Source organism: Malaclemys terrapin, chromosome 4, assembly GCF_027887155.1.
Source record: "Malaclemys terrapin pileata isolate rMalTer1 chromosome 4, rMalTer1.hap1, whole genome shotgun sequence".
Classification (NCBI taxonomy): domain Eukaryota; kingdom Metazoa; phylum Chordata; order Testudines; family Emydidae; genus Malaclemys; species Malaclemys terrapin.
The window spans coordinates 38,258,016-38,283,719 of record NC_071508.1 but is presented as its reverse complement, the minus strand read 5'-3'; the positions used below and the strand labels follow the sequence as shown (position 1 = coordinate 38,283,719).

Genomic DNA, 25,704 nt, shown 5'->3' with positions numbered 1-25,704 from the left:
AAAGCACTTCATTTCTCAATGTATTTATCCTCACAACACCTCATGAATTAAAGAAGTATTATCATCCCCGTTGCACTGAGGGACTTGTCCAAAGTTACAGAGGAAGTCTGTGGTGGAGCAGGGAATCAAATCCAGATCTCCCAAGCCCCAGGGTAGTGCCCTAACCACTGGATCATACTACCTTTCTTTTGTACTGTTTTTTTCCCCATTCTACCAAGAGGAAGAAAGTATGAAGAGATAACATTATAACCCCACTAGCAGGAAACAAGATTGTAAGATTGGTATATAAAAACACCAGTGCATCCATTTCTTTCTAGTAAGACTATTCAAGAGCAAAAGACAAGGAACAACCAGGTAGGTCAAAAAAAAAAAAAAAACTCCCTCATCCCCACCCCTCAAAGAAAAACAACAACAAAAACCCACCCACACTCTCAAGTAGCACCCAGGACCAAGGAGGTGTAGGAGGGAACAAGACTACAACAAAAGGAATTACAAACAAGTAATTTGCCTTTGTTACACATCCCTCTTATCCCATCTTACTAATAGAGAGAAACAGAATGAACATATGATAGATGTAGTGAGCAGACCATCAGAGATTACCTTAAAATGTTACTTGTAGCTTACTTTACATGGTACATGTAAGCACATTCTGATCAACAGAAATGTTCTCTGAGGAGGAGAAATCTAGCTGGTAGTGACATATTGCAATCTGTAGATAGCCAAATAGCAACTATGCAGATGCCTTTAACCCTCCAAAGTATAGAAGAGTGGCACTACATTAACTCAAGGATCAAGGGCTTAGCATGTCCTAACCAGTATCTTGGTAGCTGCTTTTTCTCATTGTCACCCTTAAAACAACAAAAAAACTTTTACCTCATTAAAACTGTGAATACAGGAGAGAGAAAACTTCAAAGCCCTTTTCACACACAAGGAATATTTTTTTGCTGAGAGAAGTCAAAGTCCAGGTTCAAAATGAAGCGAATAATGGTTTGATTCATGTGGAACTCAGGATTCACTCCAGACATAAACTTGTCAGGATCCGAAAAGTGACCATGACCCATTGAAATCCTGGGTGAAATCCTGACCCACTAAGTCCACATGTCTCCTTGGTGGTCATCCCTATCTTGAAAGAACTCAAGAGATGGACAGATAACTAGGAAACGGTGTTCCTTAACCCTCAGAATGGAAATGAATGTCTCTACAAATGCCACCTTTAGAGAAAGCAATTCAATTTTTTATTTTCCCAATGTATCAGAAGAGAGCCCATTAAACTTGTAAAACAAAGGACAAATCCCATTGAAGGTGCATTAGTCAGTGCAAGTGCCCTTTTAAATTTGAAGAGCAGAACAAATATTTCAAATACATCTGAGACCATATTTTTTTTCCTGGTGATAGGCCCACGGATATCAGATACGTCTGAAGCATGGATTTGTAAGGTGTTACCTTTCCTGGAAAACTTCTAGCAAGAAATTCAAAATGATCTGAAGCAACATTTCATGTAAGCTGCATATAGGAGTGGATGCAGCACACAATCACAAAACCAGTAAAACAAAACTCCATAACCATTATTAGAAATGGAGTCAGGAGATTGGATTGATAGCTGTCCAACCTCAGTTTGCACAGTTTGTTAGCCAAATCAATCAACCCTGCTGCCACAGTGAGAGGATACAATATAGATACTGTCCCCTATGGCACCAAGACTGGTCGGAGTCCTGATCAGTGGGATGTGGTGTGTTGATTTCAGTCTGCGAGTGTCTGATGGTTCTGCCTCGATTTACATATTGGCAAGATGGCAGATACGCGGGATACAGCACTGAGGTGGGAACTTCTTTGGCTCCCTTTAACTCTGGTGATTCTCAGCCTCCCCAATCCTGGAAGGATAGTCCCTGCAAACTGACCCGGTGTGTTTCAGTCATGGCTTTAATTTCAGAGATATCCTCTGACATTTTCCTAAGCAGAATCTGCTCTTCAAATATCTGCGTTAGCATTTTATAGACTTGATCAAGGGCCCAGGCAGAGGGACCTCCTCTGCAAGTGGTGTCATGCTGCCCTGCATAGGGCTGTCAGAGAGCCTCTGCTTCCTTGTAGTTTGGGGTGGAGGGTGATGAGAGAGTAAGGGGAGGAAAGGGTGTTCCAAAAACAGGTCCATCTGCTAAAATCTGCTAACTAAGATGTTAAAGAGCAGGATGAACCACTTTGAGATAAAAACTGTGGCCTTAGAATAATAGCAGATGTCAGTGAATTTTAGTGGAGCTGAGCAGGAGCGCCAGATCTAGACAGCCATTTTCCCTGCTGGCTCCTAAATGTCCTCATCTCTGGGTTCTTAAGAAAGCCTCTCAGACATATGTAAACCATTGCCCATTGCCTAAAATCATATTTAGCCAACAAGGCATGATAATTGGCCTACAAAACTGCAAGAAAGCAGATAAATAATCGTTCCTCTCCAAAAGCCTCATCTTCTTAGGTCTTTTATCTCTTGGGGAACACCTAGAAAGCCCAGGCAACTTCAATTTTTTCATGAGCCATTTTTTAAAAAAGCAATCCAGGTACCAGATGTATAAAAAAGTACTCAAACGCCTTCGGAGGAACTTGGTACCCAAGATCTGCCCTCTAAGATACAGCCAAGACAAGGCACTAAGAGTCCACCACAAGTTTTTAGCAAGTTCAAGGATGTCTTCATTAATAGGCATGGCTAATTGATCCTGGGATATCAGGTGCAAAAAAATCAAACAATTAATGATCTCTCTACTAGACAATTCCAAAGGAATGTCTAGTATGTCCACCATCCTTTTAAGGAGGTCCTGAAGTAATCTACAGTTAACATATTTGATGGTGTCACAGCCTCATCAGGTGATACTGAGGATATGGATAAAGGGGTAGGTTGGTCCTCATATTCCTCCACAAGGCCTTGCTGCTCATTCTGAGATTCCTGGTGATGCAGGTTCTTAAGAGCTCCTGACAAGACAACTGAGAGTCTCCAGCAGGATTCTTAGAAAGCAACTATTTCCCCCTGCAACTTGATTCAGCTGACTAAGGAGCTGATGGGAAAAGGTGAGGGTCAAATGGCCACATTTGTGCCCCATAAGATAAGGCATATGATGTCATAAAAGGATGGGATCCATGGAACAAGACCTCTGTAAAGCATGAAATCTGAAGTGAGAAGAATTTCCATCGAGATTGCCTAGATGAAGGCAAAAACATCCTTGGAGAAGGACTCCTTACTACCATACAGAGCTGAGGATACAGGTGAATAAAATTCCTCTAAAGGAAGAGCAGATCCCTGAGGTACAGAAACAGAGAGAGTTTCAGATCTTACATGAGAGTAAACAATGATACCATCAATGCTGGAGGCAGAGATTTTCATTTTTGATATCTTAAATTCTGGTACCACCACAGTTCTAAATACAAGACAATAGAGAGACATCTAACAATGGAGGCTCCAGTTCCAGAATCATCAAAAGTTTCACAGGAGGGAATATAGGACAAAATTTTCAAAGTGAATATCTAAAGTCAGGCTCCTAAGTCCAGAGATAACTAAATAACTGGCCTGATTTTCAGAGTGCCTAAATATGGAGTTAGGACCCAACTTCAAGCATGCTTTTTTTTTTTTTTAAATCTTAGCCATAAGCACTTGTAACAAACACAGTTCCAGATAACAGTATCCCTAGCAGAAAATGGATTAGTTCACAAAGGTTCACATGATGCACCTGAGTCCACATAAAGTTCTAAGAGGGACAGCTAACTGTAGTAAAAATATTTCTGTGTTAATTACATAGGTATAGTGAAAGTATTGATGAAACAATATTGACCCATTGTATAGTATGTGAAAATTCAGATTATATATAAACATTTAAACAAACTAAACTGCAATGCATTTTTAAATACAAAAAGTAGCATCTACCTGCATATTTCTATTATGAATCAAAATTAGTCAGACCAGATTTTCAAAGTTAGCCATATAATGGTATGAATAGATTTGAATGTGCTAATTTTATGTACCTAAATAATCTGTGTGTACTTGTGCTGGTTATTTTATGCAAGGGTTACTCATATGCAAATATATTTGGCTGACTTGCTTTGAAAAATCTGGTCCTGAATGTCCTTATAGTTCTTTTATCACTTATTCCAACAAAATGTATCTAGTACAAGTTATGAACAAGTTTTGGGGAAAAAATGTAGATAGCTCTTTTAAAAAAATTTTTTACCATGCTCTTCATTGCTGCTGTACCCGGATCTTTTGACTGGCTAATCCCAAGAGCCATAGTCAAAGTAAAAATACCCCTCATTCCACTCCAGACAATGACAGCTCCCCAGCGCCCGTTAAATCCATAACCAAGGCGGCTCAGAAGAGGGCTCAAGAACAAAACAACTAGACCTCTGTGTAAATAAAAGAATAAGATAATGAGCAAAAATATCAGTGTTCAGAGATAGAGACATAGAGCTGGGTGTCATCAGCATATTGAAAGCATTGCAGTCTAAACCTTTATACAAACCCTCCAACAATCCCATGCACATGTTGAACAGCAGGGAAGATAAAATGGAACACTAGAGAACTTCAAATAGTGCTTAGTGGGAGGAGCTACGATCCCACACCATTCAATGGGAACATTAAACCGGGAAAGAAGAGCCACCCAAAAGCAACAGCATCCACTTTTGATGCAGTGTGCAAGTGAATCAATATTACCTCATGAACTATGGTATTGAAGGTAGCTGATGTAAGCAGAGTCAGAATGAGCTCTACCCTGACATCTGGTGGTGAGCTGTGGAAAAGGACTGCAGGGGCTGATCTCATTTGCATGGGCACACCCACCCTGCCTAGCATGAAGGGACTGCTTGCCCAAATGGTCACTTTGGCTGCTGTGGGATCCCCAGTCTCTTTGTTATTGGGGCAGGAGCAATAAAGTGTTATTATCCTGGTTATGTGAATCAAGGACAGTAGAACTGTACTTGGCATTTTATGCTGGAGGGACTCGCCCTAAACTAAGTAGCACTTGCTAGGCAAAGGACATGGGTTCCAAAACCCAGTGAATTGAGAGAGGTGGGGAGCAGGTATTTGTACCTGGTAGTATGGGCCCCAAACACCACTTTGACCCCTCTTCTCTCTCCTGTGTAATAACAGAGCTAATTTTGACTCCATTAGGAGTCTTGTTACATGCTGCAGAGCTGAGATCACTAATACCTAGGTCTAAGCATTAGACCTACTTTGGGCTAGTGACAAGTTTCAGAGTAACAGCTGTGTTAGTCTGTATCCTCAAAAAGAAGAACAGGAGTACTTGTGGCACCTTAGAGACTAACAAATTTATTAGAGCATAGTCCACGAAAGCTTATGCTCTAATAAATTTGTTAGTCTCTAAGGTGCCACAAGTACTCCTGTTCTTCTTTTTGGGCTAGTGGTGCACCAGCACTGATGCTCCCCTACTACCAGCTAAAATCACTGAGAGCTGAAGTCACTAAGAGCTGAGATCACTGAGAGCTGTGTTAAGTAGGGGGAGGGCCTGAAGACAAGTTGGTGAGCTGCTAGCAGGACGGTTAGCGGAGAGGAGCGGATAGTGCAGCGGCGCGGCTAGCGGAGAGGCGCAGCTGGCGGTGAAGACTGCAGCAGAACCCTGTGGAGAGGCCAGGCAATTGGCCATCAACCCGAGCAGCGGAGCATGTAAGATTCCCTCCATACCTCCCCCCACTTCCACCCATGCTGGGAGGTAAACTCTGCAGATGAACTTCTGAACTCTGGGGGCTGCACTGACCAAGTACAGAAACTGGGAGCGGGGGGGTGACTTTTGGGTTGCTGGACTTAAGACCCTGAGGGGAAAAGGACACTGCCAAACTTACTTGGGGATGGGTCTTTTGCTCATGGTTTGTGTTATGAATCCTGTTTGTGGTGTTTCCCCAACATAATGCCGCATTATTTCCCTCCTTTATTAAAAGGCTTTTGCTACACTCAGACTCTGTGCTTGAGAGAGGGGAGTGGTATGTAATTGTCCCAGGTCACTGGGTGGGGGCTTGAGCCGATTTTGCATGGTGTTATTCAAACAGAACCCCTAGATATTGAACCCAGCCCTTGTTGCTGCCAACTCTGACGGGCAGAAGGGTTACACTGATAGATCTAACAATATTAGCATAGATACTTGATCTTCATTCACCACCAGGAGATCAAAATCAACCAGTGACAATAGTGCATTTTCTGCCCCATATCTAGGTCTGTACCTAGACTGCCAAGAGTCAAATAGATCCAAGGCATTTAAGTACTATGAGAGTGGTCTTACTGCAAACTTCTCTATAAATTTGATTGAGAATCGAATTTGGATACTGGCTGATAGTCAGCCAGATTGTCAGTGGTTTTTGTTGTACTATTGGTGGGGTTTTTTGTTTGACCAAAAAGTCCCACAGCAGCTACCTTCAGAGAAGCTGGCATCATGTCCTTGTTCTAAGGGAAATGCTGCCTTTCTCTGCTAGCAATGGACCCAGTACTTCCTTACTGGCCTTCACCGGCCAAGAACTACTCAGAGCAAAAGACATGATTTTGGAACAAAGTGCTCCCAAAATTGCTAGTTCCTCACAAGTCACAGACTAAACACAGAGAAGATATAGCATTTGTCCCCTTCAGATTCCTTTCTGCAGCCATAGAAGCAGACAGTTCATTCCCAATCCATATGATTTTATCCACAAAATCTGATATTTTGTCCCAACAGACTCAACCACAGAATGATGGCAGCTTGAATTACTTAAGCTGTCTACCACACAATTTTACCATTCAAAATTTTGTAGAACCTCCTCTTTGCCTCTTATACAACCAGGCCATGAGAGTTCAAATATTCTCTATAAGGCAACTGATCAGACTCAGCCCATGATTTAGCAAAGGAATCCTGTTAACAAGGTTACCCTGCAAGCCCACAAAATGCTAAGCATTAATGTAATTCCAGCAATTACTGTTAGAAGCTGAACTTATTGCTGTTAGTGTTAAATAAAATCTAAAATAAACATAAAATTGTATTTCTGAAAGCACCCCAACATGCCAGTGCCTACATAAACAAAGAAAATGCAATGCAGTTTAAAACATCATAAAACAGATAACTCAATATTTGTAAAGCAATATGTGCAATCATGATTTTAAAAAGGCAGGGGGATGGAGCAGAGGGTTGTCCTACATAGGGGCAAACAGTAGTCCTTACCTTATAAGATTCAATGCAAGATAGAATGTTAAGATATAAAACAAATCATGAATAGTCACATGTGGAAAGGCTTCTACAGCTATCACAATTCCAGTTATAATGAATATCATAATATGAGCCCAAACTGTCAGCATTGACCAGAACCTATGTTAAAGAAAAGCACAGAGATAGATTATAAAAAACACAGCACTAGTCTTCATTTCAGAATAAACATTAATGTAATCCTCATATTGGTTGATTATTCCCAGACTACTGTAGTTGGAAGCTATTATCTGCTATTGCCTGCTATTATCTGGAACATATTGTTACAGTATATCACCAAGGGTCAAGAATTTAACAAGATTCAAAGAGGGATTGGCAGCCACACCCCTATGTTCACCCCTTTCACAGGACTATGATAAATTTTGTACAAAGTATACCTTGTGAAGTATCATATGAAAAGTTACAATCTCCTGAACATTATTGTCTGAGTAAAACATGTATATCAGCATTGTATATTAATTTATAAATTCTACTATATGATTGTTACTGTAATATGCTATAATTCTGGATAATACCCATAAAACCAGTTTTTCAGAAACAAAGACACACTGGCCCCAGCCAGGTTTAAAGCAGCCATTCACCAGCAGGCAGGAAGGTGTAAACAAGAAATGTACATTTCATCACAGGGATGGTTCATACCTCACGTCGGCAACAGACTGCATGTCGCCTACATCGCAGCTTGGGGTAATCCTCAAAGAGGGGAGAGTGGTATAAAAATGTGAGACAATGTCCTCCACTTCACCTTTTCTCCTCCCATCCCTTTGCTGATAACATAAATGAATACCTGGAGGACATTGAACTAAGGGGGAGGCGTCCAAGGCTGCAAAGAGACCCAGCCTATGAAATTTACTACAGCTTATGGTCAGAAAAACCTTTTGCTTTTAAGCTTTTAAGTTCACTTAACCTGTTAAGTTGGGTATTAGTTTGTTTGGTTTTTTTCTTTTCTTTTCTTTTCTTTTCTATCCTGACTTTTATGCACAATAAATTTATCTTCTTGTTTTATCTAAACCTGTGTGTTTGGATTTAAGTGTTTGAGAACCATCACTTGGGATATCAAGATTTGTCCATATCATTTTCCTTAGATGAAATGATGGACTTTCTATGAGTTTGTATTGTTCAGGAGAGTACTGAGAAGTACAAGATACACACTTCTGGGGGAAAGTCTGGGAGTGGGAATCTGCTGGTATTCTTCTGCAGTGCAATTCATGAGTGGCTAGCTAGTAGCACTCAATGCTGTGTAGCTGGGAGCAAGTTACACTCTGAAGGCTGTGTGTTAATGGGCCAAGAGTAGCTGTTCACTAGTAAAGCAGTGTAAAAAGTGCCTCAGATTGGAGAACTGAGGAGACACAGCTATTCAGCAGTCCAGATTGTACCCTGGGGAATGTCAAAGTCATTTATATGGAATACAATAATATCCAGATTTTGTATAGTAAATCTTTCAAAAACTTTTTTCTTTAATAATATAAAACCTCATACTTCATTATTTAAGCCAACTTCTAACTATTGGAGGTTAAGAGAGGACTTCTTCATGACAGCAGATTATCACACATCTGCCTATTCTGGGGAATTCTGTACTTTTCTTACAGGCATCTGGAGTTTGCCGCTTTAAGAGAATGTGTTTTTAAGTATGGAAAGGTTGAAGAGTGTGCAGCATTGTGTTATTAGGACCATTCTGGACAAAAAAAGATCTGACATTGAAAGCTAAATTTCTCAAAATATCCATTTTAAAATGAATTTTAAACACACAATTAATTTGTAAATTTTCAGAAAATTGCTAACTAGTGTAAGTCTTGAAAGGATACACTGTCTTCTTCATACATAATAAGGAGGCTGAATAGCTGCTTTAAACACAAAACACAACCTTAACTATGGAGTCAAATACAAATGGAAGTGATATGCATGAGACATATTATTCAGCCATGTGATAAACATACTCCTTTAACCATCTCACCTATGCTTTATCCACTAATACATCTCTTTGGGATTTAATGTTTCATTCCAAATCTGTGAGCGGCTTTAAACAGCTACCATATTTTATTCACACCATCCTACCACAAAAACGTTTCTCTCTCTTTCCCCAAATGTGATCTCTTAGACTCAAAACTATCTTAAGTCCTAAGACTGACAAATTGATTCCTGAACCATTGAGAATTTTCAAGTCCTTTATATGGCATAATGCAATGGTTCTCAACCTTTCCAGCCTACTGTACCCCTTTCAGAAGTCTGATATGTCTTGTGTACCCCACGTTTCACCTCACTGAAAAACTACTTGCTTACAAAATCAGACCTAAAAATACAAGTGTCACAGCACACTATTACTGAAAAATTGCTGACTTTCTCATGTTGTCTGTATGAAATTTTAGTTTGTACTGACTTCACTAGTGCTTTTTTATGTAGCCTGTTGTAAAATTAAGCAAATATCTAGATGAGTTGATGTACCCCTTGGAAGATCTCTGAGTTGATTACCACTGGCCTAGTGGATAGGCGGAAGCTGTAGTTGTGATTTTAGTCAGGCTTCTGACACACGCCCACATGACATTCTCTTAAGCAAATTACAGAAATAGGGTCTAGATGAAATTACTACAGGTGGGTGCATAACTGGTTGAAAGACCACATTCAAAGAGTAGTTATCAATGGTTTCCCATCAAACTGGGAGGATGTATTTAGTGGGGTCCCACAGGGATCTGTCCTGGGTCCAGCACTATTCAATATTTTCATTAATGACTTGGATAATGGAAAGCATGCTTACAAAATTTGTCGATGACACCAAGCTCAGAGGGGCTGCAAACATTTTGGAAGACAGGATTAGAATTCAAACTTGACAAATTGGAGAACTGGTTTTAAATCAACAAGATGAAATTCAGAGATAAGAGCAAATTTCTACACTTAGGAAGGAGAAAGCAAATGCACAACTACAAAATGGGATGGGAAGAGGCAGGGCGGGAGTGGGAGCTTGGGGGAAGGGGGTGGGACTGGGGACAGAATGGGGGTTGAGCACCCCCAGGGCCTGGAAGAAGCTGGCGCCCATGAACACTGTGACATCAGAGACAAATCAGCCACTCCTCACTCCCTCCCTCCAGTTAATTTACATATTTGGGGAGAGTCACTATTGCCCTGGATGTCATAGCAATTGATGCCTTTGATAACTCATTTAACTGAGACTGCCAAATAGCATGATTACAAAGAAGCATCACAGGAGGAAATGTAATGAAAGTATGATAAATATTGCAACTGCTTGCAATCTCATTGGGGACCATATTGTATTAAGTGCATGAATGTTGGGGCAGGGCGGGGCGGGGTGGGGAGAGGGAAGAAAAGGGATGCCACAGTTCCGCCAGGAGCTAAGAACAGTGGGGGGTGATTCAGATTAATACTCAGGTTGTAAACCCCCACAAAGAGGTACCAGCCCCTGGGGAGGCTTGCATATATGGGATTTTTCCAGAGACCAACAGACAAAGAAAGGGCTTTTGGTCATAAAAAGGGTGCATTTAAGCCAGATCAAGGCCTTCTTTCTCATCGAGCAAACAGAGGTGACCTCCTGTCCAAGGTCCCACACACAGAACGGTTGGAAAGACTTTGGCCTACAAGGCCCCCATAAGATTGATGGGTGACCTCTGGTAAGCTTTTGCATGCCTGTAGGTTCTTTCATGGTTTTTATATTTTTTTCTCTGTAATGAACATAAGAACATAAGAGTGGCCATACTGGGTCAGACCAAAGGTCCATCTAGCCCAGCATCCTGTCTTCTAACAGTGGCCAATGCCAGGTGCCTCAGGGGGAATGAACACAACAGGTAATCATCAAGTGATCCATACTTCAGTGTAAATGTTTGCTGAGGCCTTTGAGAAAACGCTTGGTGATTGGGTGCACAAAAATGGATAAGTCGTCCATCTTGTGGTGGAATGCTGTGATAACTGAGAGGTACACCCTGACTGAGCTCATGGAGAGGCCCGATTTCTTAAGTTCCAGCAAGTAGTCCAGTATCAGAGGTAACAAGGAAGAGATTGCTGTGATCTGTTTTTTCTGGCACCAGGTATTGTATCGTCTCCATTTGTATAGCTATATGTGACGGGTGGTTGTTCTGTGACTATTTAATAAAATGTTTTGTACTTCCTCTGAGCATGTCATTTCAGGTCCTCAGAGCCGTGGAGAACCATGCCTTAAGATATAGTCTTTCTAAGTCTGGGTGAAGGATATGGCCTGCATCCTGAGAAAGGAGATGAGGTAGAAGAGGAAGAGTGCTTGGTTGGCACACCACCATTCTGAGAAGGTAAGGGAACCACATTTGTTGAGGCCATATGGGGGCTATCAGGATGACTTTGGACTTGTCCAATCTGATCTTGTGATTCTGAAAGATGTGGGGGTCTCGGGCCCTCAACCAAAGTCTCAAAATTGCTGCCTTGAGGTTGGTTGTTGAGACGTAGCAGGCTGAGGTGGAGGCTATCTCCTCCTCGTGGATCTCTGTTTCCGCCCTCATTGTTCATATTGTCTGTGTGGTTGCATGTAGTAAATGGACCGGAAACTCTGTCAGGCATAATATCTGCCCTGCCTTTTCTTGATCTTAGGTGTATAAATGCCCAGGGACTTCAACGTTGCCCTTGAGTCCTTGAGTGTGTGGAGCGACTCATCTGTTTTGGCTGCAAAGAGTTTAGGCCCTTCGAATGGAAGATCTTCAACTGTCGATTGCACCTCTCAGGGGAACCCAGAGAGGTGTAACGAAGATGCTCTTCTCATCACTACCACAGTGGTTGCAGACCTTGCTGCTGTGTCTGCGGAGTCCAAGGCATCCTGCAATGCTGTCCTGGCTATAAGGTGTCCTTCCAAGATAATGGACATGAACTGCTCTCTTTTCTCCTCAGGAATAAAAATCAATAAAGTCTGATAGCTTTGAATAATTAGTATGGTCATGTTTGGCAACTAATGCCTCGAAATTGTTGATCCTAACATGTAGAGTCGCCAAGAAGTAGGCCTTACAGCCAAATAGGTCAAGCCTCTTCCAATCTCTATTGTAAGGCATGTTTCTGCGGTGTTGTTGTCTGCCCCATTTGTTAACTGCATCCACCAGCAAGGAATTCGGTGTGGGGTGCGAGAAGAGGAACCCCATTCCCTTTGCCAGCACATAATATTTTTTGTCAGACCTCTTGCACATGGGTGGGATTGTTGCTGAGGTCTGCCAAATTGACTTAACTGATTCCATAATCGGGTCATTTGTGGGTAGAGCGATTTTGGAACACGTTGATGTCTGTAAGCTGTCTAGGAGTTTATATTGTGCTTCCTGGACTTCTTCCAGTAAAACATCCAATGAGCTCGCAACTCTCTTGTCAAGGTCTTGAAATTGTTTGCAATCATCTCCTGTATTGGAAGGTGGGGCATGATAGTGTTGTCGGGGGAAGATGATGAAAAGTGGAGTGCTTGTGCCATCTCCTGCTCAGAGATCTCAGCCTCCTCCTCAGCCACCTCTTCTGGAAGCTCAGATGGTCCCAGTACCAAAGGTGAGGGTGAATGACAGGCGCACAACCTGGGTGGGCTGGGAGATTTGTGGTGTTGTGGGGGGTATGCCGCCCATCAGCTCCAATAAGTCCATTGTAGTGGAAAAGGCATCAGTGGTATCTATGGGTGCCCATACCAGTGTCAATCTTTGGGTTCAGTATAATATCCCCTTTGAGGCAGTTGATCTGGGCTGGTAGGCGTGCAGATGGGAGAAGAATGGTGTGAAGATTATATTTCCCCTTCGTCCTCATCCTCATCACTCGAGAACGGGGGAGCAGATCGAGGTAGAGTGGTGAGGTGGCCCGGTACCAAACATGCCTGAGTGACATCGGCGCTGAAAATAGGAGATTCTGGCATTGAGGTGATCATTAGGTCCTTCTGGTGCAGGAATTGCTGTGGTGCCGGTAGCATCAGTGCCTTTCAAGGTGTAGCAGTCAGTACCGACTGTTGCAGCATGACTGACAGTGTTGATGCGTACACCGATTGCGTTATACCAACAGAAGGTTGCGCCATGGTCTGCAGCGGTGCCGAGCCGCTCAGCGTCAGGTGTCTAATCAGCTCCGTCGCTGCCAAAGCATGGGGTTTCGGTTTTCCCTTACTGCCCATGTCAGAACAAGCCTGCTTGGAGTCTTTTGGTACCCACGGTACCGGAGGGTCCCACTACTTCAGCCATGGAGAAGGCCAGTGCACTTGGTACCAATGGGGTCTGCTAGTTTGGGGAACACCATTTTTTGGCAGATTCCCGAGCCGGGGAAGTTCTGGCCCACTTTTTGCCACCTTCTTAGAGGGATGATCTTTAGTCTGAGCCATGGAGGAAGGATCGCTGACAGGTGGGGTCTGTGCTTCAGGCTCAGATGCCGGCCGGAGAGACTTCTCCGTCAGGTGGACTTTAAAATTGCAGGTCTCTCGCTTTCCTGATCCAGGTTTTTAGGTTGTGACACTGTGAGCATTTTTGAGGTATGTGTGTCTCGCCGAGGCAGTGAACACACTGCGAGTGCCTGTCAGACACAGGTACTGAAAGTCTGCAGGTGAGGCAGCGTTTAAAACCCAGGGAACCGGGGATGCCCCTCAGAGGAGTGTTTCCCCCCATAAGGGGAAAAACTAATAGTCTACTCTAACAGTTAACAATGGAAACCTAAACTTCTGGTCTGAAAAAAAAACAATTTTTGTGAGAGAGAAAATAAATTTAATGGGGAAGAAGAGGAGAAATAATTAACTATAAAGAGCAAGAATTAAATCTAACTAGTGAAAACTATGGTAATAAGACTAGGCACAGAGGTGCTGCTAGATGCTCCGACTCAAGCCAAAGGCAGTAGAAAAGGAACTGAGAGGGAGTTGGTCGCACAGCGCCAGATAACCACCTGAGGCGGCGCGAGACGGGGACCGTGCATGTGCGACCCAAACAGGCACTGCTACTATAAATCTCCGATTACACGCACAGGGGCACATGAACACCTAAAGTGAAGCACCCCTAGGGACACTCCTTGAAGAAGAACCTCGAGCTAAGCTCCTTCCACAGAGCCAGAAGGGATTAAGGCAACTTTTCTCTGTGTTTTAACCAGAACACTACTTTGTTTGTTTTTTAATTATGAATGAACCACCCCACTGGAAGAGCATCTAAATCAGGGACCATTTGTATGGTCCACTATTGATCAGGTTAGTCTGCCTATAAACACAGTTCCCCCTTCTGACACATAAGTAGCAACAAGGAATATCTTGAAGGACATAAAACAGTTAATTTAAAATGGAAGTAAATACTCACGTAAAGATAAATTCATCAACCCCTGGACTAGAGCTTAGAGAATCTAAAAGAATTCCCAAAACAGTGAGAGAGATAACACCAGACATTCCAATCCATTCAGCTAAAGAGAAGAAAAACAAGTACATTAAATCCCATTTAATTTACTATAGGTGACAAACTATATTTTAATTCATGATTAGACATGCCTACTTAAAATAATTACTTAAAGTTTGCTTTTTGGGGAACTTTTTAAATGTGTTATTCGTACTATCGTTGGAGAAAAATATTAAAATAAGTTTTGGCAATATAATTAAAAAGAGAAACATAATCCTTTAAATTCTTCCTTTTCTTGTTATTGGTTCCTACACTGGTAGGTTCCTAAATCAAGTATTTCTCTTGCGTTTTTTTAACTGTGCTAAAACTACCCAGGCTAGTTTGTTTGGTTTCTTGCTTCAGCACCAGCCTTAAAAGTGATATCATCGTAGGTCTGGAAATAAATAATATATATTTAGTTGAAACGACTGAGCTATTAAAGGACATATTACATTTTGATTTCCCACTAGTCTAACAAAATTTCTCCCCCCCTCCACTCTAATTTTTCAGCAGCAAAGTACTGATTTGAAAAGAAGAAAATAAACTGTAACTCTATAACCAGTATTGTCAAAAAATGTATGTAATCTCTTTGGTTTAAATTTTTAGGCAACCCTAACACTCAAATCAGTCAAGCTATGCTCAAATCAAGACAGAGCACATCTGACCCTCTGGGAACTTTCCCTCTCTTATAGGAAGTTACATGGCTGCCCATCAGTGGCATTATCCACATACTTATTGAAATCCAGGAGGACAATAATTTTCAAGAACTTCAGCAGAAGTATTGATATCAGTTCAGAGAACTCAGAGGTAAAATCCCACAAATAACTCTTGTGGTCTATACACTAGAAGAAATAAAAATGTTGGTCCTGCTGCAGACTCACAAGAGCCAGCTACATTCTTGAATAAACAGAGATTGGCCACTTTTTGTATTATAATCAGGCTAAAAAAAGTAAACCTTTCACCAATCGCTCATGAGTAAAATTGTTTAACCGTTTACAGTTTTTCCATTTATTAGTTTTAATTCCTCTCTACCCTACAAAATTGGACTCATGGTAACTAAGGCACCTGGATTTACAGGCAGACAGATATAAGAAATTATATACAATTTTAAGATGCTTCTTTAATGTAATATTAAAGTTAAAATAAAAGCAGTCAAATGCAAAGTAACAATGCAGAATTTAAAGTTCTCAATACAACATTAACCTGGTCACATAACATTTATGTTTTTTATTATTCATTCCTAGGTTTAGATATCAAATATGTAATTTACCATATTTCTGTTTATGCTGTTAAATATGTCACACATGGCTAAGTTAACATCACTGTAATGTAACATTTTTGTTAGTAAATAAATGTATATTTGAATACGCATAACAAAAAAAACTCTCAGAAAATCAGGTTCAGTTTTGTTTAGTTGAATTAGTAGGGGGCATAGTTATTCCTTATCTTACCAATGAAGAAAATCAGGTATATCATTGAGAAGCTTAGAATTACTTCAGTTAATCTATCATTGAAGACATGAGACCGCCAATATATAACTATTCTTGAACTCAAAAATCCAAATATGGTACTTGCAAAAAATTTTAATATTAGTTTAATAATAATTTCTTTAGCTGTAAAAGAAGAAAATAAGATTGAATTATAAATTAGTAATTCACTTTTAAAAATGCATTCAAGTGGAGTTAAAATTTCGGTTGCACAAGAGTTACTTCTTGTCCCTATATCTTCTGGAATGCAAGACTTCAACACACCAAATTCAAACATTTGATAACTAGGAAATGCTCAGCTAAGCTCTCTCCACATATCTTCAAAAAGAACATTAGTTTGACAAGAGAAAAAGCCCTTGGACTTATGAAAACCAGGAAAGATATTTGAGGACAAGAAAATATTGTAGTACAACAGAAATCTTAATGAATTTTTGTAAGCAAATTTCCACTGTATTTTTAAATATGTGAATTAGCCAAGCTAGCAGAGGGTTCTGACATCTCTATCAAAAAATGAGTTTCCTCTTTCATAGTTGGGCTATCAAATCTTTGCAGGCAATGTCAGATAATGATTTTAATCTTACAGAGTTTAACTCCGGGGTCATCCAGAACAACAGACCTCTAGAAAGAGTCACTGCTGGAGATGGGCTGCAAAGGTAAGAGCCTACCCACGGTTGAATGTTTTCAAATTTTACGCCAAGCTCAACACTGGCCACAGTTCTACTTCATCTCTAAAAACCCCTCCCAACAATCTGTCATGAGGTATAGGACTATGGTGACTACAGTGAACTATACATAAAGCATCAAAGCTCAGAAACAAGAGTGCCATGAATATTGGGGAAAATTGCAGCTCTAAAAACCACGTGAAGCGTAGTCAATATTGTCAATTTAAAAAGGTTACATAAAACTGACAATGGGACCAAACATTCCTTTTGAGGTCCTCCTGATGACCTCCAACAGGGAGGTGATTGGAAACACAAGATCCTTCAGAGTCTTTAAAAGATAAATACACTCCCTATAACAAAAATGATGAAAAATCAATTTGTTTGGTCCCCTCCTCTAAACAGCCACAATATAGTAAGACCTGTGGTGGCCAGGCTCTTATAAGCCTCCTAAAATCCAGAAGCGCTGGTGGATTCCCTATGATTTGGGAGCTTTGTCTGTCCAAATTGTGAATTCTGGTTGACATAATGAAATTTTATAATAAAATCACTGTATCATGAATGCCTCTCTCTCTCTGTGTATCCACCATATCTTACCAGCCTGAAAAGCATGTCTTCCTCAGACTGAGGATAACAGGAAGGTACTTTGAACTCAACAATCCTATTCAGGCGCAAACACTCTGAAATAACATGTGACCTCAAGCTTAAGAAAACCAATTTTATCCTACCCCTCTGCAGGGATGGGACGGGTGGGGAGGGAAGGTTGGAGCAGTGGAGAGTTACCAAAAGACACAACAAAGGAAGCAGATGTTGGAAGTGGGGCATACAAACGAGAGAAAGCAACACAGGATAAGGAAGCACATGGCAGAAGAGAGCATAATCACAGGAGCTGGGGGAAGAGAACTTCATGAAGGAGAAGCACCCCAGAGTGAAGAAGCCTGGGTGAAGTAGCAAACCCTGTCTGCTTTGCTGGACGCAGATGGTCACCTCTAAAGACTCCCATGGGAAGGGTGAGCTAGGAAGGCTGTATTGCAGTTAGAATGTTTATTCTTTTCTAAATGATTTGTTCTCTCTTGTGCTTTATATGATTAAGGAAATAAGCAAATGTGTTAGACTCTGTGGAAAGTTAATCCATGTGTGTTATATGTTTTGCAATTACTATGAGCCTCCAGAAAGAGTTAAACTGTAAATCAGAAGGCTTACAGATTGAGGTGGAGTTCTGGAAAAGGATATATTTAAGTATGAGGGAGTCTGAAGGATTAATCCTATGCTGGGGGAGGGGCGGGCAAGGCAGCTGGACAGTGGATTACCGTTCTCAGGAGAGAGAATTAGACATAGAGAATTTGCACCTTCAGGATGTGCCTAGGGAACCCAAGATTGGAGCAGTGACTGGACTCTATGCAAACTTTGGAGGCTTAAAACACTCAAGGATCCAGAGGCTTGGATCTCCTCACAGCAGTCTGGAGGATGGCCAGCAGAAGGCGCCCAACTGGATCTTTGAAACTCCCAATGAGCTTAAAGTTGGACATATAAATGTGTATTCCAAATAAGCCCCCTCACAATCCACTGACAAAAATCTAATTCTTGCAACACACATGCTCGGCCCAATGGCCACACCCTCTGGTTCCCCAGCTGCTATAATCAGTTTATACAATGTCAATTCTAAAAAGTCACACATTTGAAATTTCTGAGGCAACAGGAAATATGAAAAACAAGGTGTTTATTTTAATCCAAATAGCTTTACTGAACTATTTAACATTATAAAAATGAGTATCATTCAGTACTATTATGCATCTTTACTTCTGAATGTTTTAAATATATTTTATCCAGTCTCAAAAGTGTCAATTTGTCATAGAATTTAGTGTGTGTTTACCAGAGAAATCAGAGTTCTGTTGCATAACTAGGATCTCACAGGTCTCAGAATAACTGAGGATCAAAAGAGAATAAATATCATGGAAAATATTGCCTTACCATATTCAGTATGTGGGTCAGATACAAGATCCCTGTAAAGTTCAAAAACAATTGCAGTGGTAGCATCATTGAACAAAGACTCTCCTTTAATTAGATGAATGACGATTTTTGAAAGACCTTAAAAAAAATAGAACAAACTATTATATGAAACTCTTCTACTACACTAATGAAAATTAGGGGATTAGCTACATGAAAATTGCACCAATTCAACCTAAGGTGTGATTTTAATCCACTTTAAGTAAACCTGTTGCACAAAAGGTTGTGTGGACACACTTTTTTCAACTTAAACCAAATTTATTTCAATTTAGTTTAAGTCGATTTGGATCAGGTTTAAATTAAACCAGAATAAGCCACTCTTACAATGAAATGAGAGTGTCTACAAAGGGATTTGCAATAGTTTAACTAAATCAGTTTTAAACCAATTTAAGTTAAACTGGTGCAACTTCTGCATGTGGACAAGATCTAAGTTACTTATCCTAAGTGGCATTTCTCTGAATTTCCACAGATTCACGTTCTTAAAGTGAAATACCAAGCCATGAAAATAACTTGAGGTAATCTGAGTTTGTACAACTAACAGGCACATATGCTGATGCAGAAAATATATTTCCAGAGTATCTGCATAGAATCAATAACTTGGAAGGTGGCTGCATAAATGGAGGTTACTTGCCTATAACCAGAGTTCTTCAAGATTAGCCTCTGCATATTCACGTTTGTGGGATCAAGTTGCTGGCATCACAAGCTTCCAGCACCTTTTGGAAAGCAGTGTCTGTTGGGGCTATTCACCCCTCTTCCCTCTCTTCCCTCTCCCATCCTGGAGGGTTCTGAAGGTATGAACAATGAGGATGGCCTCAACTGCCCTTCAATTCCTTCCAATAATGTGGGAATTCCTAACCTGAAACTCCAAGGAAGTGGGGCATAGAGCACAAAGTGTGAATATGCAGACGCTCATCTCCAAGAACTCTTGTTACAGATAAGTACAGAATGATTACTGCCGGATAGTAACTGTGGTTCTTTCAAATGATCTGCACATGTGAATCCCACTGATGGTGTCCATGTGCCCCAGCACAGAAGTTCAGAAAGTTTTCATTAGCAGCATTCAGTACATATCATGCATGTGACCAGTCCTACAAGAAGAGGGGTATAAGAAGTGTAGATAGCCAGAGTTTGGAGCCCCAGGAGAATAGAGGATGACTCTCAAAAGATTACAAGTGAGAAATGAAGACAAGAAGACTTACAGCCAGAAAGAACAGGAGGAAGGCCAGAGAATTGCACTAACACCAGGAAGAGGCAAATGTACATGACTGGGAACTCCCTCCTAAGAACAGACAGGCCTGTCACCGGAGTGGATCTGGAGAACAGAAGGGTATGTTATCTACTGGGAGCTAAAATATGGAATGCAGACATGAGGCTGAAGAGGCTCCTAATGGGAACAGGAAAGAATCCACTGATTGTCCCTCATGTGGGAACAAATTATACTGATAGATTCTCAGTGAAATGCATCAAGGAAGACTTCACCAGGCTGGGGAAAATGCTTAAAGATATGGATGCTCAGGTGATCTTCAGTGGAATCCTACCCATCCCTAGAAAAGGACAGTGAAAGCATGACAAGATTATAATTAGGGCCCTACAAAATTCACGACCATGAAAAAAGTGTCACGGACTGTGAAATCTGGTCTTTTGTATGCTTTTACCCTATACTATACAGATTTCACAGGGGAGACCAGTGTTTCTCAAATTGGGAGTCCTGACTCAAAACGGCATTGCAGGGGGATCAATAGGTTATTTTAGGGGAGGGTCACAGTATTGCCACCCTTACTTCTGTGCTACCTTCAGAGCTGGGTGGCAAGAAAGCAGTGGCTGTTGGCCAGGTGCCCAGCTCTGAAGGTAGCGCCTAGCCAGCAGCAGCACAGAAGTTAAGGGTGGAAATACCATACCTTGCCACCCTTACTTCTGTGCTGCTGCTAGCGAAGGCTCTGCCTTCAGAGCTGGGCTCCCGGCCAGCAGCCGCCACTCTCCAACTGTCCAGCTCTGAAGGCAGCACCACCAGCAGCAGCTGCACAGAAGTAAGGGTAGCAGAAATGCAACCCCCCCTTACAATAACCTTGCGACTCCCACACAACTCCTTTTTGGGTCAGGACTCCTACAGTTACAACAACATGATTTAACAGATTTAAATAGCTGAAATCATGAAATTTACAAATTTTAAAATCCTATGACCATGAAATTGTCCAAAATGGACCATGAATTTGGTAGGGCCCTAATTATAATGCTCAATAGATGACTCAGACAATGGTGCTATAAAAAGGGCTTTGTGATGTTTGACCACTGGGAAGCATTCACGGACAGTCAACTGTTCTCATGGGATGGACTGCACCTGAGTGGGAGGAAAATAGATTTCTGGGATTGAGGTTGCCACAACTGACTAAAAGAGCTTTAAAGAGAACATTACTCACCTTGTGCAATAAAGGGAGGTTCTGGCACTGTGACACCAACCCCCCCTCAGTTCCTTCTCTATCGCACAGTCTAGTAATAAAACTCCAAGCAGAGGGGAGGAGGGAAAGTAATGGAGCATTCACAGGGACACACATCTCGAAGAACCTCCATTACTGCACAAGGTGAGTAACGTTCTCTTCTCTGAGTGATGTCCCTATGGGTGCTCCACTTTAGGTGACTTCAGAGCAGTGCCCTCTGGTGGAAAGAGCGGGCTTCGGAGTTGAAGTTGTAGCAGATGAAAGTACGGTGTGCCTGAAAATAGTATCAGAAGATGCATGTTGTTGCAAAGTGCAATGCTGAGTAAATGTGCATGGCGAAGCCCAGGTTCTGGCCCTAGATTTCTGTGATGGGAACATTATTAAGAAACACTATGGAGGCTGAGAGGCCTCTGACAGAATGCATGCGGATCCCCCATAGGGGGTTGTCGTTCATGCTGGAGGTAACGAGGGTGACCACATGTCCCGATTTTATAGGGACAGTCCCGATTTTGGGGGCTTTTTATTATATAGGCACCTATTACACCCCACCCCCTGGCCCAATTTTTCACACTTGCCCTCTGGTCACCCTAGAGGTAACACTTTTATGAAGACTGATATCCATTTGTATAGACGTTGTTTGGAAATGGCGTTACCTTTTGATCATTCAGTGACTGAACAAACAGTTTTGGAGACTTGCGAAAAGATTTTGTTCTATCAATGAAGAAGGCTATAGCCCTGAGGATATCCAGGGAGTGTAATCTGGACTGTCGCTTGTCCACATGTGATTTAGGAAAAAAATGTCAGTAAGTGTATTGGTTGATTGAGGTGAAAAGATGAGACAACTTTAGGTAGGAACTTGGGATGTGGTCTAAAGGATACTTTACCTTTGAAAAAGATTGTGTAAGGTGGGTCGGTCATGATTGCTGCCTCCTGGCGGATGGAATGGCCACTAGGAATGCAACCTGCATGGAAAGGTGTAGCAGGGAGCTTATAGCCATGGGCTCAAAAGGGGGACCGGTGAGGGCGTGGAGGACTAAGTTGAGGTCCCATGGTGGCATGAGGTTCTGAACTTCCAGGTAGCAATTGGAGAGGCCCTTAAAAAAGCGTTTAGGGAGCAGATGCGTAAATGTAGAGAATCCGTCTACTTTATGACGGAACGCCGTGATGGCTGACAGATGTACACGTATCAAAGTCATGGAGAGGCCCGTCTGTTTGAGTTCCAGCAAGTAGTCTAGAATGAGAGGTAAGGGGGCTGACAGAGGTGCAGTCTGTTTGCATTGGCACCATGAGTTGAATCGCTTCCATTTATGTATGTATGTGAGTCGGATAGTTGCCCTACAGCTGTTTAAGCCATGCAGTAGCCAAGCTTTGAGATGCAGTCTCCAGGGATCTGGATGGATAACGCGACCTGCGTCCTGCGATAGCAGCGAGGTAGAAGCAAGAGTGTGCGTGGTGGACAGATGGCCATATGCAGAAGATAAGGGTACCATGTTTGTCACAACCATGTGGGGACTATTAGGATCACTCTGGATCAGTCTTGTTTGATCTTGTGAAGCATGCGGGCTAGAAGGGGGGTGGGAGGGAAGGGGTATAACTAGGGAAGCATTCCACTTGACGAAGAAGGCATCGCCCAGAAAGCGTGGACCGAGTCCTGCTCTGGAGCAGAACTGGGGGGATTTGGTGTTTTGTGCAGTTGCAAAAAGATCTCTTGTTGGGAACCCCCAAATGTCTAGGATTACCCATGTGTTCAACTCCCACTCGTGATCATGATAAATCTTCCTGCTCAGGGTATTCTGACAGCCCGGTTGGTCTGATGCTGTAATATGGACATTGTGCTTGATGCACCATTGCCAAAGTCGCATGGCTTCCACACAGAAGGAGTGTGATCGTGCTCCCTCTTGTCTGTTTATATAGAATCTACAAGCTACATTGTCCGTGAGAATCTGCACAGTCTTGTCTCTGATTAGCGATAAGAAGTGGGAGCAAGTGTTCCAAACCGCTCGCAGTTCTAGCAGGTTTATATGAAAATGGGACTCCACTGTGGACCATCAGCCCTTTATAGAGTGTAGTTGCAGATGTGCTCCCCACCCCAGAAGGTATGCATCTGTGGAGATAATGAGCAATGGTGGATTCTGTAGGAAGGGCACCCCTCCCACCCCCGATATTGTTTGGATTGGTCCACCAGAAAAAGGAGTCTTTGATTGTATCCGCATGGTGAGGCGCTTGTTTATACTGTGCCTGTGTGGGACATAATTTGTCTGGAGCTTAGCTTGTAGACACCGCATAGTGGTCTTGCGTGTCCGACAACGAACATCATTGCAGCCATGTGGCCTAGAATTTGTAGGCAAGTTCTGGCAGACACTTGCAGGCTTTTCGCGCTGTGGAGATCAAGTTGGTTAGAGTCAGAAATCGTTTTGTTGGTAGGGAGGCAGTTACCTCGAAGAAGTTGAGGTCTGCTCCAATAAATTCCAGGTGTTGAACTGGTGTTAGAGTACATTTTGTATGTTTATCTGAAGGCCTAACCTCGTAAACAGAGTTCTTGTGTGTTCGGTGGACTCTATGGCTGCCTGTAGTGTTGGTGCTTTCAGCAGACAGTCATCCAAGTAAGGAAATATCATGATTCCCTCCCTGCATAGATAGGCAGCTACTACGGCTAATACCTTTGAGAATTCCCAAGGCGCAGTGGAGACGCCGAAGGGTAGAATTTTGTATTGGAAATGGTCCTGTCCTATTGCAAATCATAGAAATTTTCGATGTGAGGGATGGATGAATATATGAAAATATGCATCCAGGAGGTTGAGGGCTGAGAACCAGTCCCCCCTTCCTAACGCTGGGTTTATGGTACCTAGTGTGACCATTTTGAATCGCTGTTTTTTCACATATTGTTGAGTCGCCATAGGTCGAGGATAGGTCTCCAACCTCCTGTTTTTTTCTGTGTGAGAAAATAGTGGGAATAGAACCCGTTCCCTCTATACTCGGATAGTACAGGTTCTACTGCTCCAAGATATATGAGGTGGGTTACCTCTTCTCACAGTAGATGTTTATGAGAGGGGTCCCTGAAGATGGACGGGAAAGGGAGGTGTCAAACATACCGCTAAGGGTAGCGTAAAATCCCTCCTTTACCTGTAAGGGGTTAAGAAGCTCAAATAACCTGGTTGGCACCTGACCAAAAGGACCAATAAGGGAAGAAGATGCTTTCAAATCTGTGGGGGGAGGTTTTTGTTTGTGCTCTCTTTGTTGTTCTTGGACAGAGAGGGACCAGGGCAGGAAAAAAACATCTCCTAAAACCCTACCTGAAATAAGCATCCAAGATTACAAAAATTGTAATAGCAAGGAAATGCGTTAGATTATCTTTTGTTTTAGTTTGTGAATTTTCCCTATGCCAAGAGGGAATTTTATTCCAATTTTGTAACTAGGAAGCAGAATCATAGGGGAATCCTCTGAGTTTTAAATCTTTTTATTTACCCTGTAAAGTTATCTTCCATCCTAATTTTGCAGGTGTGAGTCTTTTACCTTTTTTTTTTTAATAACATTCTTCTTTTAAGGACCTGATTGATTTTCAGTGTCCTAAAAACCAGGGATTTGGTCTGTGCTCAGTTTGTTAACCTATTGGTTGGTATATTATTCTCAAGCCCCCCCAGGAAAGGGGGTGAAGAGGCTTGGCGGGATATTTTAGGGGGGGGAATAGGGCTCCAAATGGCCCCATCGCTGAATGTTTGTTTAAATCACTTGGTGGTAGCAGCAATACCATCCAAGGACAAGGAAAGGAATTTGTGCCTTGGGGAAGTTTTAACCTAAGCTGGTGGAATACAAGCTTAGGGGGTCTTTCATGCGGGTCCCCACATCTGTACCCCAGAGTTCAGAGTGGGGAGGGAACCCTGACAGGGGGTGAGTAGGGGGTTTGGAAGTAAGGGGGATGGAGTAACTAGTTTTGATAATTTCTAATACTCATCTGTCTGTTGTAATACTATGCCAGATCAGGTAAAATGGAAATCAGGCCATCTCCAAATGTCTTGCAAGTTGTAGATGGTTCCAGCATTGAAAGAGAAGGGGTTATGGGGCCCTCAACCAGGGCTTCAAATTGGTTGTCTGGAAGTTAATGGCTAAGAGGTAATATTCGAGGGAGCAGATTGCTGTCTCCTCAAGGTTTTCTGTTTCTGACCCTGATGGTCGTAGTATCTATTGTGTTGTGCGTACGGAGGGGGTCAGAATCTTTGACGGGCTTGATAACAGCCCTGTCATCTTTTGATCTTAGGTGTGTGGATGCCCAGAGATCGCAATGTCACCCTCAAGTCCTTAAGAGTGTGTAAAAACTCATCTGTTTTGTCTGCGAAAAGTTTGGATCCCTCAAACAATAAGTCCTCTCTGGTCGACCGTACTGGCTTTGGGAATCCAGATAGATCAGTGGTTCCCAAAGTGGAGTTCGCAGAATGTTAAAGAGGGTTTGCCAGAAAAATTTCACTAATGGCGGCCAGAGGACCCCGGGCATTGGAAGCAGCAGGTGGGACCTGGTTGCAGGGCAAACAGCCCAAGTCCCAGGGAGAGTGGAGCAGGGCAGTTGGGGCTGGCAGCCCAAGCCCTGC

General features: G+C 42.2%; 1 protein-coding gene across 1 annotated transcript in view; it reads right to left on the bottom strand.

The window, feature by feature from the left end:
• LOC128836108 (sodium/hydrogen exchanger 10-like) overlaps window positions 1–25,704 on the bottom strand; it is a 234,686-nt gene that overhangs the window by 179,208 nt on the left and 29,774 nt on the right. Inside the window, exons 5-9 of the mRNA XM_054026125.1 lie at window positions 18,651–18,767; window positions 15,985–16,146; window positions 14,462–14,561; window positions 7,170–7,313; window positions 4,206–4,377 (exon numbers count right to left, since the gene is read on the bottom strand). Of these exons, the coding sequence (XP_053882100.1) occupies window positions 4,206–4,377; window positions 7,170–7,313; window positions 14,462–14,561; window positions 15,985–16,146; window positions 18,651–18,767 (695 nt within the window). The remainder of the gene's footprint in view (window positions 1–4,205; window positions 4,378–7,169; window positions 7,314–14,461; window positions 14,562–15,984; window positions 16,147–18,650; window positions 18,768–25,704) is intronic.